The sequence below is a fragment of the Corvus moneduloides genome, chromosome 10 (assembly GCF_009650955.1).
Source record: "Corvus moneduloides isolate bCorMon1 chromosome 10, bCorMon1.pri, whole genome shotgun sequence".
In the NCBI taxonomy this organism is placed as follows: Eukaryota; Metazoa; Chordata; class Aves; order Passeriformes; family Corvidae; genus Corvus; species Corvus moneduloides.
Genome location: NC_045485.1, coordinates 6127837 through 6147590, shown reverse-complemented (window position 1 = coordinate 6147590; position 19754 = coordinate 6127837). Strand labels below are relative to the sequence as shown.

At 43.5% G+C, this 19754-nt stretch overlaps 1 protein-coding gene across 2 annotated transcripts in view; it reads left to right on the top strand.

Annotated features, from left to right (window-relative positions):
* The first annotated feature begins 8551 nt into the window (after positions 1 to 8551).
* LOC116448754 (vesicle-associated membrane protein 2-like) overlaps positions 8552 to 19754 on the top strand; it is a 51783-nt gene continuing 40580 nt past the window's right edge. Inside the window, exon 1 of one of the 2 annotated variants that reach the window (XM_032119650.1) lies at positions 8552 to 8832. In XM_032119650.1, the coding sequence (XP_031975541.1) occupies positions 8831 to 8832 (2 nt within the window). In that variant the 5' untranslated portion in view covers positions 8552 to 8830. The remainder of the gene's footprint in view (positions 8833 to 19754) is intronic. The other variant, XM_032119652.1, reaches the window with a different exon arrangement.

Genomic DNA, 19754 nt, shown 5'->3' with positions numbered 1-19754 from the left:
ATGAGAATAGATGTCATAGCTCAGTCAAAGTATTCCCTAGGGATAGAAAAAAAAAATCTGGATTCCAGTCACCTTACCAAACATTAATTCGAACAAAAATGGAACAGTTCCAAAAGAGGAGTGGGAAGGACAGAGAGCCCTTTTCCCTAAGGACTTGTTATTTTCGAATTTAGGAAAAGGAGAGATGAAACAAAGGTCCAAATGTCCCAGCCTGTGTTCTTCTGCTTGGCTAAATAAAAGAACCCTTAATATTAATGGCTGTGGGAGACTAAGTCTGTTTAGCCTGTTCCCTACAAAAGAGCAAGGAATTAATCCTGCGTATAGATTTGTGCCTGTTGGCATGGGAGGAGAAGATGCACGCTGCTAGACTTGGGATAATCTGTTCCAAAGGCTACTTCCACCCTTCACCTGTACTTGGGAATTCCACAGTGGTAAAGTGTCTTATATATGCCTGGACCTTAATGCCACCCACCCCTACCATAGAGCCTTGGCCTTATCTGGAGCTGTACTACACTGTTTTAAGAACTACTTAAAAATACAGGTTTGGGTTTAAGAACACAAAGAAGGCTTAAATACTTTGTGAATTGTGATTTTTGTTGCTCCTTTTAAGGCAAGGTGCAGGATCACAAGTGAGATGTTGAAATCCTGTGAAAGTTTGGAAATTCCAGGAGGGAATTTGGATGTGATCTGCAATCCTTATGGCCAGGACAGCTTTTAGAAGCCCCTCTCCCCCATAAAGTCATATCTCTGAGCTAGTTAATTTAAAAATAAAACGTTTAATATTCCAGAACACAAACAACACTGAAGCAAACAAAAGCATTGCAAGCAGACCCAGTGGCTCTGCATGTAAGAGTCATGCTTGCTTTTGCAGCTAAATGGGATAATCTTTGTTTCCTTGAGAGGAAAAGGAAAGCTCTGGAGAATATTTCTGAAACAATTCCCTGTCCTTAACAGCTGAGAAATGTTTAGGTTACAGATCTTTGTTTGCCAGGTTTATGCTGGTTAAATGAGTGCATCTGCTACATACAGACTGAACTACAGAGCGGCTGAGGCTGCGCAGAGCTTGCGCAGGCCCAGGATCCAGTCACGCTGATGGATCCCAGCTCTGGCCTTTGGGATGTGGTCAGGCACTGGCAGGGCCCCCACACCAAAGCCGTCACCAGAGCAGGGCTGCGACCCCTCCCGTGTCGTAGTGGTCGAGCAGGCTGTGGGCGATGAAGCCGCTCTGCGAGTGCAGGGTGCCGCATTTCCGGCACAGGAGGATCTCGCATTTCGGACACATCTTCCCGGAGTGCGGCTGCCTCAGGGAACACATTTCCTCCCGCGCTGGCTTCAGCCTCTTGGAACCTTTCCTGTGTAAACTCCTCCGCTTGTCTTCAGAAAGCTGGCTTCTTCCCTGAGGGCTGGAACAGTCACAAAGAGAGGTGACAAGTTCAGCCCGTGCACTTCCTAGATGGATGAGGGCAGCAGAAGCAATTAGTGTGTGATTTATGAACTCTTCCACAGGCTGTACCTGTGACACACTAGGAGTGGGTGCCCGTGTGTGATCACCTGAAAAAAACAGGAATGGAGAGCAAAAAGGAGAGTCTGGCTCTGGTACTGTGGTGGCAGTGACAAGCCATTAGTTTTAGAACACAAAATTATTAAAGGATTTTCATCATTTAAACAAAACCGTAAAAGAGTGATGTCAGCTAACGGGGTAGGAGCTTTAATATGCAACTCTTCTGTGCGTGATTGTGGCATGAGCCTCACGTGTTTGCATGAAGACAAATTCCATGCAGCTCTGTGTATCTGACCTAGTGCTTCCCTATACCATCATAAAGGTTCTTTTCCCACTTGTGTGCACTAGCAATGCACACTAATGCTGGCCAGTAGATAAGCCCTGTGTTACACTGGCCTTGAACAGAGATGGAAGAGCTGCAAGGAAAGCTCTCCTGATCAAATTAAATACCCTTCTATTTTACCTACATAATCCCTTACAAGAGCTCACGAATCAGTGCTGAATTGTAGAGATGATCTGATTTGGCTACACCACTGTGAAAGTTCTGCAAGCCCTGCTGGCTTGAATGTATTTAAAAACCACTGCCATGCAGTGTGTCTGTAGAAATACGTCCAGTAAAGTCTGAAGGCTGACTCTCTCCCCATTAATGTGGGAGTACCTTGGGAGGTTACTAGATTACTGTTCAATTTTTTTTTTTCTTTTAGCTCAAACTGAGGAAAATTCATATTTATCACATACAAATAAGGATCAATGTTCAGAAAACATGATTTTACTGCTTCCGTTGTATTTGTTTGCCTCCTGAATGCATTCTTCAGTGAAATTATGAACAACAGAGAACATTCACAGCAGTAATTTACTTCTTGGATGTTTGACTATGTTTCTAGTCCAGTTCCTCAGCAGTACAGCAAGAAAAATCCCCAAACCAAGCCCTTGGTATTAGTTATGCTGCAATTAGATCAAAAATCTGGCTCTCAGGTTCATTTCTTGTTAGTGTATTTTAATCTCCTGTGGAGCCTGTAACCAGCTGCTGTGGATATCAAGCCTAATGCAGTTAGCTGAGTAATTGTGGAGATTTGCGTGCACTTCCTGCTAAGACGGTAATTTCATGATAATTACCAAAGACAGACTCCTTTTAGGAGATCTGTAGGGAAAACAGCTCTTGGATGAGAAAAGACACTTTTTGGAAACCCCTCCTGATTTTAGCATGTTGCATACACTCCATTTACTTCATGTTTAGGAAGAATAATACCAAGGAGAAAGACCCAAGAGGAGAATTTTAAATCCCATAAGAATGATTACAATAACTCAAAACTTATACATTCACAAAGCAGTAAGCTCAAAATCACTTTTGCCTCTGCTTACTTTGGTTAAAAAAAAAAATAGTTATTATTTGCTTGTCTTTTTGTTTTGTTTCCCTTTTTCTCCTTCTAACTGAAAAGAGTAAGTATAAAGGCACTATTGCAGGAACACAAGCATTAATTATGAATTCTCAGAAATGTAGTATCATTAACTTTGTTGAACAGTGATTTTTGCTGCTGCCCATACACTGACATTTTCCACTGCACCCTGGAGTTACAGCTTTGGTGCAACCAAAACTGCAGCAAAGTTATTGCTGGAAACTGTCCTGGGTTGTCCCCTTGGCAGTGCTGGTGTGTACCTGGAAAAACAGAGATGCTACTCCTGCTAATCTCTTGCTGGAAGCATAGGGAAATGGATATAAGACAAACACACAGACACACAAGACTTAGAGAAGTTAATTTCGTCTCTAGTGCTGCCAGTGACTGACTAGTTTTTAGCTCAAGTTGTTAGAGGCTGTTTCCTTGTTTGTGAAACAGTTAATACAGCAGGGTAACAAGGTGTCTGTGGCTCTTCCAAAGCTGCTCTGGAAATACGCACAAAATTTCTACATTTGAAAATGCATGCAAAATATAACCTTGGATGTACTTACAATTTAGTCTTAGGAGACCCAGAGAAGAGGCTCAGTCGAGAAAATCTCTTCTTAAACAGCCGGTCTCGCTTTTTTCGGCCGTGCTTCCCATCTCCTGTGCTTTCTTCTGTGAGTTCCTTCTTCCCTTTGTGCCAGCTCATTTTATCTGTCATAACAACAGCACCTGCTTAGCTGAAAACAGAAGTCTGAGTAGCTGTTTGAAAGCCTCTGCTTTGCTGTGTTGTACCTGGTGAAGTCCGGATCTGCTACTCTACAAACGTGTGAGGGTCCTGGTCATGCAGGAGTTCAGTGGAGATCAGTGAGCAGCCGCTTTCCATCAGATGAAGCAAATACCTGCTCTGAAAAATCCTGCAGGCACAAAGTGACTCTGGATACTCTTGCTCTTTTCCATGTAATTATGGAAAGTAGGCTTGGACATTAAATATAATGAATATTTCCCTTTGCATGCTCTCTTTCATGATTAAGTGGTTCCTTAAACCAAGAGTAGAGGCGGCTTGTTTGATACAAGCAAAGAGCCAGGAGCCAGGGAAACAGCTTTGTGCTGGGAACAGAAGCAGTGAAATAAATGTGAGATGGAACAAACTCTGCTAGGCAAAAACCAGACCCCCAAAAAGATGAAGAACCAACTGCAGATTTTAGTTAAGGCTTGGAAATTGTTTCCTTTTTCTTTTGATAAAGCAGTTGATTAGCCTGCATTTCCGCGTTGCAATGCTTTGTCTCCAAGAATTATCCTCTTGGCCTCTCTGATCAAATTAGTCCCTCTGCTCTACATTTGATATTTGGTAATTGCATTAACTTTTGGTTGCTTGACTTGGAGGGTCATGTTCACCCCCTCCCCTGTTGTCTTGTTCCTGCCCATTACAAATATTTTCCACAAATCTTCTAAAACAAATCACAGGAAGTTTGTAGGCTTAAAAACAGAACTGGCAACCATTTTTAACTCTTCTGCTTTTACTCTTCTCTTCCCTCCTTGTACCTCCTCTCTCCTCAGCCCCTCACAGCCTTTTAAGTAGAGTTTCCTACACCCAGTTCTTACCATAGGGATACACACAGGCAGGAGGGACTGGGCCTCACTATGCAAATGCTTTGCAGGATCACGCCTGCAAAGTTTTTCATTGTGTTATAAATGTTTACCAAAATTATACATTAATACCATTAATGAGGAATGTAAATACCTTGAAGGAGCGCAGAGTGTCACACCTTGCTACTCAGGCTTGGAAATGAGACACCTAGGGTTTTAACAGAACCCAGCTATGTTGGACCTGTATCTCTCACTGAAATGGCAGAAAAGACAATTTATAAAAGGAATTACAAACAGTTCACTGACCTGTAAAAGTAAACTATCACTAAAGCAGCTAATATGTTATGAAGGAATGAAGAGAAGTTGTGAGTGAAAGAAAATTACACACCCCACAGTTACAGACTTGATGTTTTAATTTGTGGCAAAAGAATCTGCAAATTCAAGACCCATTTTAGGCATGCAGTGGTTCTGAGGTGAAGCTCTGCAGAACAGACCACCTGTGGCTAATAAAATCAGCAGCTGGGCAGGCAGGCATCTGCCTTACTTCTGAGGAGGGAGCTGCAAAGGTAGGTTCTTACCAATTCCACTTGTCTAAAAAGTCAAGAGAAGAAAATGAAGCATTGAAAATAAACATGTAAGACTTGGTGACAAAGGATTGAAGATACTTAGAATAGATCTTTTCTTAATCCTTTTAGACCATAGTTTTTGAAAACTTGTACTTTGGACATGTATAGTATTTAACTTCTCTTTTAAAGATGAATTTGTCTGGCTATGCTGAATTTCCAGTGTCATAAGTTCTGATGATTTAGGGGGGAATTCCTCCTATACTTTGTTTAAATGCATTGCCAGATCAGAAGATTTGAAAACACAGCATTTGAATAATTGATTTATTTAGCTTGCATTTCTTTTCTGCTTAAATCTTGTGAAACTTAATTACAACTGCTTTCTGTAAACCAATTAACTGTTCTCACCTTTCTTATTTAGCACTGTGTTTTGTTTTGTGAGCCGAAATAACCAATACCAGTGTTATTGTGGCTAGCCCTGAGATTTACTCTATTATATGGGCAGTTTATAAACCTATAGATTACATGATGACTCTTCAAATGGGGATCCTACTTGCAGATCTGTGAGAAAATACATTTCCTTCAGATGAAGATCATGTAACAGCAGTACATAACATTTTCAGGGGCCTCGGTGTTCTATCTACAGGTTGTCCCTAGTTAATTATAAGCAAGGTCTAGTACCTGCAAGACTCCAGATGCCAGAATTGATTTCCACTGATGATGGTTGTTGATGGCTTTCATTCTTGAACATCCTAAGCAGTGTATTGGTGGCTCTGAAACTGCCTTCATATACAAAATTTTGCTTCAGTACAAAATACAAATTATGGATGGGGTAAAAAACCACCACCACCATTTTACAAAGCAGACTGATTGTTTTCCATACCCAAGATGGGCAGGCTAAAGGTGCAGGAAGCTATTTTCCAAAAATGGAGCATTTCTATGGCATTCCTCCAATTGCACCAGCCCTGATTCAGCTGTTACTATTATACCAAACAGAGTAAGAGGTAAAATCTTTGTGCAAACACACAGAGCAAAAGATGCCAGACAGGAAAGGAGAGCTGGAGAGAGGAAAGTACCTGAATAGCAACTGGGGGACAATTTTTCTGTGTCCCTGGGATGCAGATTTTCTGATTCAGTTCTGTGACTTAAATGAAATTAAGCTGTTTGAACTAATTCTGGTTGTATTATTTTTGCCACCACAGGGTGTCTCTGCATCTCTTCCAACACCAAAGGCTCTGGTAGCCTTTAATGATAGTCTGCAAGCTCCAGGGAATGTAGGGCTAAAGGAAAATGTCCCCCAGGTGAGCTGTGGATTTTCTTCAGGATCATGAGCCTTCTTGGATTGGAATGGTGATGCTCTCATTAGCTGGTAGGAAATTATTTTTTTAGCAGCTATATTGCAGTGATGTTTAATTTGGTTTTGAGAACTCTCTGGTACCACACCGGAAGAAGCCACGGCTATATGATGTGGGGCACTGATGTAGCTTCAGCTCATTCTGCACTACGCTCACAAGGTCTGAGGTATTTTCCCTGCAGTGGAGCGCTTCTGCTAATTTCTGATCTCTAATTTTTCTGACTGCCATTTCACCTTTATGCTCGTGTGGGCATTTTCTGTTCCCCTTCACTCAGGATAAAGCTGCCATGGAGTCAGCACAAACACTGTATCATTTGGTCTGGATAGTTTGTATAATAAAACATTTTAATATGCTGGGCTTGGAGTCTTCCAGGCTTGTGGGGGGTTTTTTTGAGTCTTGTGAGCTTTGGTCTAGAGTCAGTACTTGTTCCACCCTCCATGTAGTTGTAGTAATGACTTGAAGTGAGACCACAGAAAGGGCAGAAAGATCTAGCAGAAGGTCTCTCTCTCCTAGAAGCTCCTGGCCTCACAAGCCAGGCATGACTTCTCACTTTCTCAGTATTCAGATGAGGCTTGAGTTTGAAGATTAAGGTGATAATGGTAGCAGGTGATACCTGTGTTTGGTGCAAGCCTGTGTGTGGGTGCTGATGTGGCTGTGTGCTGTAAGGGTATCATATAAATGTATCTTTGTCTAGGACATCTGAAAAGTAAACTCCCCTCAGGAGGGAAGAGCTATGGAGGAATTCCAGATTAGAAGTGCTGAGCTAAGTAATCTGTGGATGGATAAAGCTTAAAGGTAGTTGGGAATCTCCTAATTATCATGAGGGCATACCAATTGTTTGAAACTCCATCTTTTCATAGAGAAAATACAGTTTGAAGTGTTTTCTGCTTCCATCAGGAAAAGTTTCTCAGAGCAAGGGTCTTATGAGTGTGATATGTGAGCAAAAAAACTCAGGCTTAAAGTGCTGCCCTAAGTGACATTTATTCATTCATGCAGGTAATTAGCTTCAGCAGAAGAGACAGAATCACCCTCCAGTGGCAGGAGGTATGAGGAGTCTTTAATGCCGTGAGCAAGCTCTCAGGCAGCAGAGGGAGAAGGGAGAGAGGTTCTTGTGACTAAGTCACTCTGAGGAGTTCCATAGTTCCCCAAGGAGCTGGATCCCTTCAGAGCTGACAGGCCCTGGCTTATATCTGAATCAGGCTGTGATAACACCTGAGCCTGTATTTGGGCAGTAACTGAGTGTCCTAATGTCTGGGCTCTGGGTGTTGTCACATTCCCTGGCTACATTCTCCATGAAAATACTCAACTGGCTGATAACAAGTTTAGAAATTAGGATTGATGCATTGCTCTCCCCCAGTAACTGTGGTGCCTGTTGCTTTGAGGAACAATTCACCTTTTCTTAGATTTCCACGTCAGAAAACACAGATTTGGTCTGTTGACACTGTTGCACTTTATTTCCAACAGGCACCCCAAGATTTGAGGTCTAGATACTCAGAAAAGCTACTTGCCTCACCCAAATACTTGGTTTGAATGGCTAGTGCTAGCTGCCACTGACATCCATGGAAAATTAGTGAAGGCAGCGACAGGTGAAGTATCTTCTTACAAGTGAAAAAGGTATCATTTGGGACAGCAATGTTAAATGCCACTTCTTGGAAAACCATGCAGACTTTCTTATTCCTTCACCTCTGTTTAGAGTATGTGAAGGCCTTGGTTTGAATGCAAGGGAACATGTGTTGCTTCAGAATAAGTTTTGTTCTGTACTGGGGGATGGGGCATGAAAGGGAAGTGCTAATGTTCATGAAGGGTGAGGTTGGATACCTGGATTTAGGTTGAGTGTGAGGTGATATCTAAGCCAGAAGCAAGAGCTGTACTTCATCTGAGAGACACAACCTTTCCAGAATCAGTGGTTGATCTAGTAGCTTATCTGTCTCTAGATTTGCTCTGTGCTATAGGTTTTCATTCACAAGCACTCACCCATGACAGCAGGGGCTAAACAGCGGCACCTTTCGCCATTCTCTCCCTTCTAAAATTTTTTTCTTTCTAGAGAGGAGAGGGAGAAAGAAGGTGGTTAGAGAAACAGACAATGGTTTTCACCTAAATCCCCTCCCAGCCTGCTAGCCGCAATGAGCCCGCTCCGGTGACCACACCCAGGCTTTCCCTGCTCGGTGCGGGGCGGGATGCGGGCAGGACCCGGAGGCTGCCTTCCCGTCTGTCACACCAGGACTCGCTCCCGCCTGGCATGAGGGTGTGGAGGGGGTACCTCCGTGCCTCGCCTCTGCTTCCTACTCTGATGTGAGGCGCAGGCATGCTCAGTAGCCGGTGCCTACCCCTCCTCTCCCAACAACAGTGCCTACAACAGTAGGAGACTGGTGGCAGCAGGCGCGGAGCCGAAAGCCATCTTTGCTGGAGAGGGAGGCAGCGCACCCCGCTCGGCCCCTCGCCATGTGAGTACCGGCCCGGGAGTGCTGCGGGCTCGCAGGGGACCGCGGGCACCCTGTTGCTCCCGCAGCCCAGGGGTTTAACTTGTGCCGCCCGGGGGTGCGGGGATGGACGCGGGGCGGCTCCGAGGGGCGGCTCGCAGGGCGTGGGGCTCGGCAGGTGCCGCGCTCGGAGCCTGCGGCAGCACCGCCCGGTCTGACCGGGCTGCTGCTGCCGGGCACCTGAGCGCCCAGATGGGCTTGCTCTGCTGGTTATCCAGCTGCCAGGCAGCAGCCCAGGGGGTTATTGACACGTATCTAGTCGGATTAATACTGAAAAGGGAAGGCTGGGCCAAGATCTTCAACAGGTTCGAGTCAGGATTGTTCAATAGCATGAGTCACTCAGCGCTGCTGCTCCACAGCAAATGGGTCCTGCTTGTTTTCGCTGTTTGATGAAATGTTCTCTCTCAGATGATTGCCGTCTGATCAGTCCAGCCTCACCTTCTCCAGTACCAATGGCTTCCTGTCAGCAGTGCTTGATAGTAATCTGTTCCTTCCTGTTCCCATCTCTCCTAAAACCTATCCAAGTTTTTGCATGTAGCATTAAGGGAAGCATTAACGTTCTCTGCTAGGCAATGATGAAACCCCCAAAGCCCATTCTGAAACCAGAAGTGTGCTGAGGTAAATAGGAATTGATCACACCCCTTTTCATTCACAAAAGGATTCAGGCAGCTAAATGCATCATTTTACTATTGCCTCAATTCATTGCTCATTCCCCGTGACCCTTAAGGGAGAGCCTAAGGAGATGTTGAAAACAGTCATCGGTGCTGGTACTGGGTGATCTTGTAAGAACTGGAGCTTGGTTGATTCAGAGAACATGAGGAGTGCAAACTATCCTGGAAATCTGTGATTAAATTACTTTTAAAATATTTCCAATAACTAACTGTTCTTCAGGAGGCATTTTCAAAATAGAGTCTACAATCACATATTCTGAAATGTTAGCTTTTGTCTTCAGTGCTATTTCTTATATAGTATCTCAGACAAGAAGCTTTTGTTCATGTCGTCAAAAATATTTCCAAAGCAAGGAACTCTTTGGAAGTCAAAAAAACAACTTTCTAAAAGAAGATTCCTTATGCAAACACTGAAGTCTATCACTTAAAGTCAGTGCATTGAAGGCTCCTGTTGCCTAGCTGTGTTTATATTGAAACAGATGATTACATCAAATATTTTTATTTGTTTGTGAGCTGTTCTTCAATGATTAATATGAGCTTGCTGCTGCAGTTTTATACAATCTGAGCTGTTCTGACACTAAGCAGTAATCAGATAATGTTTAACATAACCTGTGTGTGTTTCAGTCGGCGTATATAGGTTTTCATTTGTAAATGAAGTAGAAAGGGTGATATTAATATAACTTGGTTATACTTCTTCTGTAGAGGCTTTACATCAGACTTCTGACAAAAATTAGAGGAAAAAGGGAAAGCAGGTTTTGTCTAATTTGGCCAAATAGACTTTCAGTTTGATAATCGAAAGAAAACCAAAACAAATAAGCAGCTTGTCATTGGCAGTGTCAGTTGGCTTCTGTTTCATTGCCAGGTATTGTAATGGAACCTTTTCTTTGAAAGTCTCCATGAATGTCATGTCCCAGTAACTTCTGAGTTACTGATGAACAACAGAGGTAAGTGTTTATTAGCTACTGACTTGCAGCAGTTGACTGGCTATCAGAGCCATTTGCTAGTGAGCACCAAACACTCTCTGGAGGTCGCTTCTCCTGCTGTTACACCTGCAGGAGTATCAGGCTCCTCTCGTGCCTGTCCAGACCCGCACTGACACGCACACAGTGCTGCGTCTTCCCTGGTGTGAACTGCTGTGATAAAAATCAGCACTGGGCCAGATGCCAGCTCCACCTACCCCAGTGTGCTGTCCCCAACAGCAGCTTGCAGGGTTTGCTCAGGGAAGAGTACAGTGGGTATGCCGAGGTATTCCCAGAATACTTTTCCAGTTTCCAACTTAGGAAGACACCTGGGGAGAGTTCTTTGTATTTCATGGCTCCCAGGGGGTTTTGTTCTTTCAGTAAGGTGTCCAGTAGCTCAGTTTTTAGTGTCCTGGGGTGAGGAGCCCTGCAGCTGGACAATACAGCACGTGGAAGCAGCTTCCTGTTGGTTTTGAGCTGACAGGTAGCAGGTTCCACCTGATCTTACTCTTGTATTGGAAACCAGAGAACAGTGTTCTTATTCACCGTGTTTTCTGTGATCCATGTTTGTGTATCTCCCCAGCAGACCTGCATGATTCACATCAGGTGGGAATCTGTCCCTGTGGCCTCTATCACAGTGAGCACAATCTAGGGCAGGTGAGATACATTCAGGTAACAGGCAACTTTCACCTTTATGCAGGCAGAGGAGAGGAAGCCGTAACATCAAAAGGTTGGATGAAAGGAGAAGGATATAAAAGGGATTTAAAGCAAGAACAGAGAAAGGTTAGACCTTGCCAGTGCAGCTAGGAAAATTGTTCTGGGTGTGAGGGAGAGCACACAAACTCATTTGGAGGAGATGTGAGAAGCAGTGAAGGACAAAATGGTGCTCAAAGTTGAGGCACTTATAGGCTTTGTTCCTTGCTGGAAAACAGGCCAACAGCAGCAGGTGAAGTTATGGATTTGTTTAGTTTACAATGGTCACAACTCAATAGGTAATTATATACAATAGCAGCTCAAGGCATCACGTCATCTGTTGTTTACAGACAGGTCGGTGACCAGACAGCAGGGTGCCTTTGATTACATTAATCCAATACAAATGTGCTCTATTGCAGGGGACAACTTTTGTGAGACAAGCACCAAAGCAAAGCACCTGGCTCTCCCTGGGGCAAAATTGGAATCTCATTCCTTGGGTAGCAGTTAGAGCTTCCTAAAAAAAATATCCTTCTGCCTGTTTTAGAGCAGCAAGGAGTCCATCCTGGAGGGGGCAGGTGGGATTAAAATGGTTCCAGCAGTAGTAATGAGTCTGTTCTGGTTGAATGTCTATTCAGTTTCTCTGAGGAGAATGTCGTGACTATTGTCTCCTGTTGTTTGTAGAGCAGTACTTAGCCCTGCTTTTGTGGGCATAATTTTATAAAACTTGTCAAAATCTTCCTGCCCTTCTCTTGTACTGATCAGCAGAGACAAACGATTCAGTATAATCCTCTTCACAGTCCTTATCCACTGCTTTCAGGGAGTTTAGTGGCTTACAAAAGTGCATACAGCTAGTGCATGTCCTAGGAAAGTACAACAAGCATGAAATGGAGGGATACACTTTCTAAGTGGTGCAGCTGTTCCATGCTGTAAGTGTCTGTGTTCCCTTAGAAGTATGTTCCACAAGAGCATTGTGCAGGGAGATGTGAGTCCACTGGAGCTCTCAGGATTTTATACCTGGTGGCCTGCTGCCTCAGACCCAGACAAGCCAAGGCCAGGATTGACATTTGCTGACATTCTTCCTCCTCCCTGCAGTCAGCCAGAGGGACTGATGGTCTGAGACTCTTGTAGTACTTGTTTCCTGCAACCAGGGCTGTGCAGGAGTGGGTCACTCTTCTCATTTAAGGGATGTAATGGAGCTTGTAGTGAAAATAACCAGGCTGTTCTCAGAGGAGCAGGGCTGTGTACATGAGAAGAGGATGCTGAGAAGTAGAAAACACCCCATTTTCAGCATAGTTCTATGCTGACTCGTTTGCTGGTTCTAAGGCTCACAGCTCTTAGTAAGGGCGTTAGGACTAAGAGCTGCTGTTTCATCTGCTGCCTGGAGACACCACCAGAGGGATATACGTGTTTCATTCATTGTTTGCTTCCCTCGACTTGCTCTCTTGTGGCATTCTGCACAGATCAGCTTCATGTAATGTGGTATAAATAAATGCTTCCAGCTCACATGAAGTGTTATTCCTCATACACTCAACTTGCCATTTGAAGAAAGGGTGGCCCAAGTAGGTAATGAATCTTTTGGATATTTGGGTGATGAGTATTTGAAAGTGTAGAGATCAAACTGCATGGTGTCTTGAGGGCCTCAGCTAAGAAAGTAATCTCAGAAAGGGAGCTACTGGGAATGATATATGACAAGTACAGACAAAGATTATGTGTCCTAATAAACATTCTTCCAAAAAGGCTAATATGAAGTAGATGAAACCCAAATACATTTAGTTTGGTGGTCCCTTTCCCTGTCTCTTAGCTCTCATTCATTCTGCTGTGCATCAGCCATAACTTGTTCCAGTTGACTTCCAGGCATTTTGCACAGGTAGCTCCAGCTGTGGAGTGACTCACAGGACACTGAGGGTGGCTGCAGTCGAAGATGAATTGGTCTGGCAAAGGAACATTTCTCCTTTTTTAGGAGCTATTTACATAATTAATGTCTTCCTGAAGAATCAGTGATTAGGCTGTGGAGCACCAGGCAAAGCCATGTTTGTGTGCACGTGTGTACAGAATGTTCCTGGGTGGGGGGATGAACAGGCAGGGCTGAGGAGAGGAGAGCAATGTATTCACTGTTCTCTCTCTCCTTGCACGGCTCCTCTGCCACCATTGGTAGGATGCAGAACACATGGAAGCTGCTCCCTGACAGCTTTAGCCAAATGTTTACAGTTCCGGAGGGAGCAGCACAGACACGAATAAGTTCAGATTGACCAAACTGTTTGTTTTAAGCAATTACAACTCAGAGACAGAATATTCTCTCTCCTACATCATTCAGCACTCTCTGCTGTCATTATTCATAGCGATTACCTGCAATTAACTGGCCTGGGTTTCTTTAATGGTGCAATTCCTTTTTTTTCCTGGTGTCTGTGGTTGAGCACTCTAAACCCTTTTCCATTATTCAGTGAAGAACCATCAAATGATTGCAAGGTAGGGTTTTTTTAACTGCTCAGCTACAACAACCTTATGTTTTTTCAGTGTAGATTAGTAAGTAACTCATTGAAATAGAACTGCCTGTACCTTTGCAAGTGTTTTGTTGGTTCTGTACTGGGTGATATAATTAGAATGGAAGTTCCTGACCAAATGATCTGAATTACGTGATCCAGTTCCTTGACCTTTTTGGATGAAAAATTTAATAAGAAAAATAAAAGTATTTATATTTTGGAATAAATGAGAGAAAAATTGAATTTTTCAGGTGTCTTAACTTATACCTGGACTCAGTATCACAGCATCAAAAGAGAACTCTTCTGGAAAATAGAGATTCTCCTATTATTACCTTTTAGAAGAAAAACCCCATAATGTTTCAGGATTTGTGCTTTGTTCAGTTATTTGTTGGGGTTTTTTTAAAGTACATTCTCATCTATTGCAGTGCACTTTCAGTGTAAACCAGTAAATGTATTGGAATGGTTTCCAGTGTGTGGTCACTGCCTGTTTGGAAGCACCAGAGAGCTGAAAGTTTGTGTTTGTGAGGAGACTATGCTGTGAACTTCACTGGAGGTTTCATTATTTTGAAACCTGTCGATACCACACAATTGCAACAGCCTTTGCAAGTAGCTGGAGACAGAAACAGAACTGCTGGGTGGTAGGAACACCCCAGAGACTGTGATGGGTCCTGTCTCATCAAATGATCTCCATGTGCTGGAGTCTGACAAGGCAAGCAAGTGTCCATAGAGTTTCCAAAACTCCTTATGTGATCTGGAAAAGAGTTGAAGAGAAGAAATACACAGTGATAAGTGTTGTATTGAACTCTTCTTAGTGCTTGATCTGGATAGGTGCTGATTTTCTTTTAAAATGCTTACACAAGGTCCAGATGGGAATTTATATATTGAAATTTTAAATTTTTAATTGGTCATTGAAATTTGAAAAGTGAGCAGTATTAAAAGTGAAGTCATTGTAGCAAAAAGGTTTTTCCTACTTCCTATTCTGGACAATGTGTTGTTACAAAATTATCAAAAGATATCTTTGCATTCTAGGAAATGAAGTTGCAAAATTTGGGTTGAAATAACTTCTTGAAGGACTGCAGTGCCTGTCTTCAGGAGAGATGTTTTGAAAATTGTTGTGGGAGATAATAAAAGATCTGACTGGATGGTGTCCTGAGCAAGCCCATCTAATGGGCTCTGCTTTGAACAGATGGTTGCACTAGATGATCTCCAGAGGTTGCTTCCAACCTCAGTGCTTCTCTGATTCTGTTTGAAAAGGTCAGTCAAAATTGAATATGTTCGAGTTAATTAAACTAACATTTGGCTGTTTCCCAAACATTCAAGATCTTGATGTTTCATCCAGATAACTTGGTAGCACTTTGATTTTCAACCCATTGGCAGTGGATGCCACAGAAATACCTCTAAAAGAATGGGAAAACATATGGTATTCAGGAAGGGAATGCAGGAGCTTGGAAAAATGCAGATCACTGGAATGCATTATTAAATTTGGCTTGAATGCAAAAGTTCTTGTTCCTCCCACAGAGAACAAAACCCAGGTTCTCTGCAAGTGAGCTTTCTCATCTTTCATCTTCAGTGCAATCTTCTCTAGCTTGGTGTCAGCTCCCAGCTCTCTACACCATGTCTCACAAGACCTTGATAGTCTGGAAAAAGCCATTGTGCTGTTCCCCTGTAAATGCTGCCTCAGTAGTGCAGAGTGATCAATTTAATAAAACCGTATGTGCTTATATCCAGTTAGAGCATTCAGATCTGTAACAGAGGAGATGGAAATCTCACTGCCACATGCAGCACACAGCAGGAGTCGCCCTTAGCAGACAAGGAGTGGTGTGCTGGCCGAGGCAGGAGTTGTGACCCACTGCTACAGAGCTGTGGCTTTAGCAGCTGGGTTTGTAACTTCTGGAAATGGTGAGTTTAATCCCTGGCTTGTCTACCAGCTGGTGGCTGTTGGAGTGGCACGAAGGGCTGTGTGTGTCAGCACATGGCTGAGGAGGTGGATCCCTGTCTGTGGAGCTGTGCAGGAGCTCTGTGGGCACACTCTGCAGAGCAGGCTCTTTATACCCGTGCTGGCCACCTCTTGTTTCTGGGTGTCAGAAGCAGGGTGGATCCCTAGCCCAGCACCTTCCCTGCCTCTCCAGATCTCCTTCCTCATACTAGATTTCATGTACCTCTGGAGGAGAGGTGAGGAGTGAGTTTTCCCAGTGAGCCATGCAAACTGCATTTCTTGCTGGAATCGATCTCTGAACCTTCACAGTGAGTGATCCACCCAAAGTACTCAGCTTTGCTGAAGTATGGAGCCTGTGTAAGAGCAGGTGTGCATCCATGAGGGAAAGGTCTTGGGAACTGGCTCCCTAGGCTTCTCAGCATCTCCCCAGCACACACAGAAAGTCAGGGGTGCTGGCTCTAGGAGGTGGGGGTGTTGTACTCGTTGCCTTTTTAGAACTGAGGTCCCAGATCATGCAATGTCAGCATTTTAGAGATATAAGGATCCTGATAAAGCTTTTCTAGAAACTATGAAAATCATTAATTATCCCGAAACCCACTTGTTATCTGCTTCAGGAGGTTAATGGTTAGAAATTGCATTTGTTCATTTGAATTCACATACAAAAATAGCTCATCTTTATCATGCTAGTGACTGGTCCTGTGCAGGGCCTTAATTACAGTGTGCTGCAGTAAGGCAAAGGGCACTGCTGCTTGAAAGGATAAACCTGGTCTGCTGGCACCCACCAACTAATGTATGGGCTAGTGTTTTGTACTTTATTTTGGAGTTTAGAGGGGAATTCTAAGCCTATACATTCCTTACTGCTGTCAGTGATCCTGAACAACATTAAAAAGAAGAGACAAAACTCTCTCACCCCCTCTCTCCCCCTCACTCTTTTAGGCTGACTTGTGGGAAGGCTTTCTGAACTGCAGCTAGGTTTCCTGATAGCTGTGACAGAGAATGGTTCCCCCTTCTCTTTCCTTCACAAATCTCCAGTAGTATCCACTTCCAGCGTGTGCACAGAAACAATACCTGCACCCAGCAGCTGTCACCCGTGGTGACAATTCAGATGGGGAAAGGGGAAGGGAAGCAAAGGAATAAAGAGCTTTAATCAATGGCACCAAAACCATCACAAGTGCACTGAGTAACAAAACAGTCCTTCCAGAAGGCTTTGGGTACTGGGTTGTTTCCTGCACTTCAAAAGGTGACTGGGATTTGATGATGACTTCCAGCCCATCAGCTCACCCAAGGATATGAAGGCAGAATTCACTGAGCTGGTGTCAGCGCTGCGGTTGAGAGCCTTTCTGCTGATTGGGATCTGGGGACAGCTCAGCTTGGGAGTGGGTACTGCCAGGATGAATCAGCAGATATCTTCCTGGAAGCAATTGACAGTCTGGATATCCCAAGTGTTTAGCAGAGATCCCACCAGGCTATAAAAGTCTGCTTGTGAAATGCTTGACTTCTTCTTTCCAGCAGGGAGCTGTACAGTCATTCCCTGACAGCTGAGATACTGTCTCCCACACATATGAAGATCAAACAGTGACATTTTTCAGCAACTTTGTTTACTAGATGATATAAATACAAAAATATTTCAAGTCACTTAACACCTTGATGCTTTTTTCTTTGCATTGAACATTTTAGGGAGACAGGGGAGAGGGAGTGGAAAGGCAGAATATGCTCCACATGTCTTGGCATGTTGACAGGAGCCACATTTTTCATCTCAGTCTCTACTGCTTCATGTACATGAAGCAACATGGTCTCTTGTATTTCATCCTTGTAACTGATACGTGGCTTCAGCAGCAGCAGCAGCGTTAAAGCAAAGACCTTTCCATCAGCATGTTCATTGCCCTTGTAGTGACAATCAGTTTTATGCACTTGACTCTAGGGGAGAATGAGCAGATTTGATTAAGTTCTGTGCAGACCGAGATGTCTTAGCATTAGGATGATCTCCTAACAGAAATCACAGCTGACAGGTGCTTTTCTTGTTTAACCCCCACCTGGCAAAGCCAGTTATGCACTATGCAAGTTGGTATTTTTTTTGTTGCTGACTCCCAGGCAGCTGTTTGCTCAAGAGCTCCTTCACCACCACAGCTTTAGAAATAAAGCCTGTTCAATCCTGATCTGCCTCTCCCAGCCCTTTCTCTTTCATGAGCAGCCTGGATGGTGAAACTCATCATGCAGAAAGGAGGCACTTAGAGAAAAACATAACAGTTAGAGTCAAACACTATATATTTGGGCAGAAGAAAGAACAACTCAGAATGTTTGTGTCTAAGAATCAAGAGAGGGCCTGCACCTTGGAGAAGGAAACAAGAAACCCACAGAGCAGAGTTCCTCTCTAGAATACCCTTGTTCCTGTGTGCTGCCGGTGAACAAGGGGTACCAGGATTTCTGAGTAACTTGCTGTAGTCTTGGAGGAATCTGTAGGTCTTGTATCAAGTGAAAGAACTCCAGAAATCATACATTTGGTTGCACTGAATGGGTGCTAGTACTTAAGTCCCTTAGAAGATTAAGTGCTATGTAGCAAGGGGACAGGGGTCCAGAGGGGTCCTATCTGTGTAGGAAGTTAAATCCAAAGTCCTCAGAGGCAACATGGCTACTGACTCTGGATCAGGCTCAGCTCAGAGCTAAATCATTCTGTGCAAGGTACTTTCACTCTGAGATGCTGCAGTAGCATTGCATAACGTGAAGGGAAACGTTCAAAAAAGTAGCAAAGAGTAGTTCAGAAGGTAACTCCCAATGAATTAAGCATTACTTACTTTGCTGAGTGAACATGAAAAATCCCCAAATATTGCAAAATATTAAACATTCAACAAAACCTAAATAGTGACTAGCCAAATGTTCATTTAATTTAAAACTTCACCTTTTTTTTTTTTTTCTTTCTTTCTTTCTTTCTTTTTTTTCTTTTTTTCTTTTTTGTTTTTGTACTTTGGTGGTGGTGCTTGTCTCTGGGTCTGTTCTAGTACTTCTTGTCTATTTACAGCAAAGGCAGCTGTTTCCTCAAAGCGGAGCAGAGTATGTGTGCTTCACTGTTTGGATACATGTAACCATTTGTAAAACTCATCTACTGGGAAGGACTTTTCTCAATGGCTTACGTTTATTTCTGTTATCTTTGTTTTGCTCTGAAATTGATTGTGCAGGTTGCTGATGGGATTTTGCGTGTAAATGACAAGGGAAGGTACTTCATAAAGATTGCATCCTCTTTTTAAAAAAATTATCATCTAGGATTTAGGCTGCAAAATGAGAATCTCTTCTTATTTGGAAGGCATGGGGAAGTATTGTGAGTAACAGAGAGGAGGTAGCAGCTTGATGAGTATATGAAGGAGACAAATCTAGGTGTTTATTCTTGCAGGCTGCTACTCCAAGGCAGCTTTCAGTCTCTTGACAGCACAGACACAGAGAATCCCCGTGGCCAGGTGCCTTGGGCGGTGACTCACACGCTGAACACCCTTCTCTGTTGTGTCACGGGTCCCTGCAGATGGTCTGTCTCAAAACCTGCCTTCTCCTGCCACTTCCCTGCTGAATGGGACTTGTCTGTCTGTATTTGAGACTTTTCCCTTCCTGAGGTGGCTTGATTACAGGTTGATTGTAGATTCATCAACCAGCAAGCATCAATGACAGCTCCCAGCCTGTGGAAATGGCCTTCCTTTGAATTTCTGCTGGGTTGGTAGCATGCATTTTGGGAGTAGCAACAGAAGCATATCCAACAGCCTGTCAGTGGTGACAGGAGACAGGATTGCAGTAATTCCTTTGTGTTGTCAGGTAAACAAAGGGAATCCCTCTGCTCTGAGCTACAGTTTCCTTTAATTTGGTCAAAGTAGAATAATCTGCATTTATTCTTCTTGGTTGTCTCTTTGAGGGAATAAACTAGGCAAACTCTGCTCATTCTTTCATCACAGAACAGACTGGATGTAGGCTGGGGTCAGAAGAAAATTAATTTAGAATATGTGAGGAATTGAGGTGAGGGCCTTGACTCTTTCTTATGGAACATTCGAATTTCTGAAAAGCCTTTGCATGTTCTGTTCTTCCAAGCTCCAACCTGGTAAATCCTTTTCTGGGGAGCAGCACAGAAAACTGAGAATTGTCATGATGGACAAGACTTCTTTTACTTTAACCT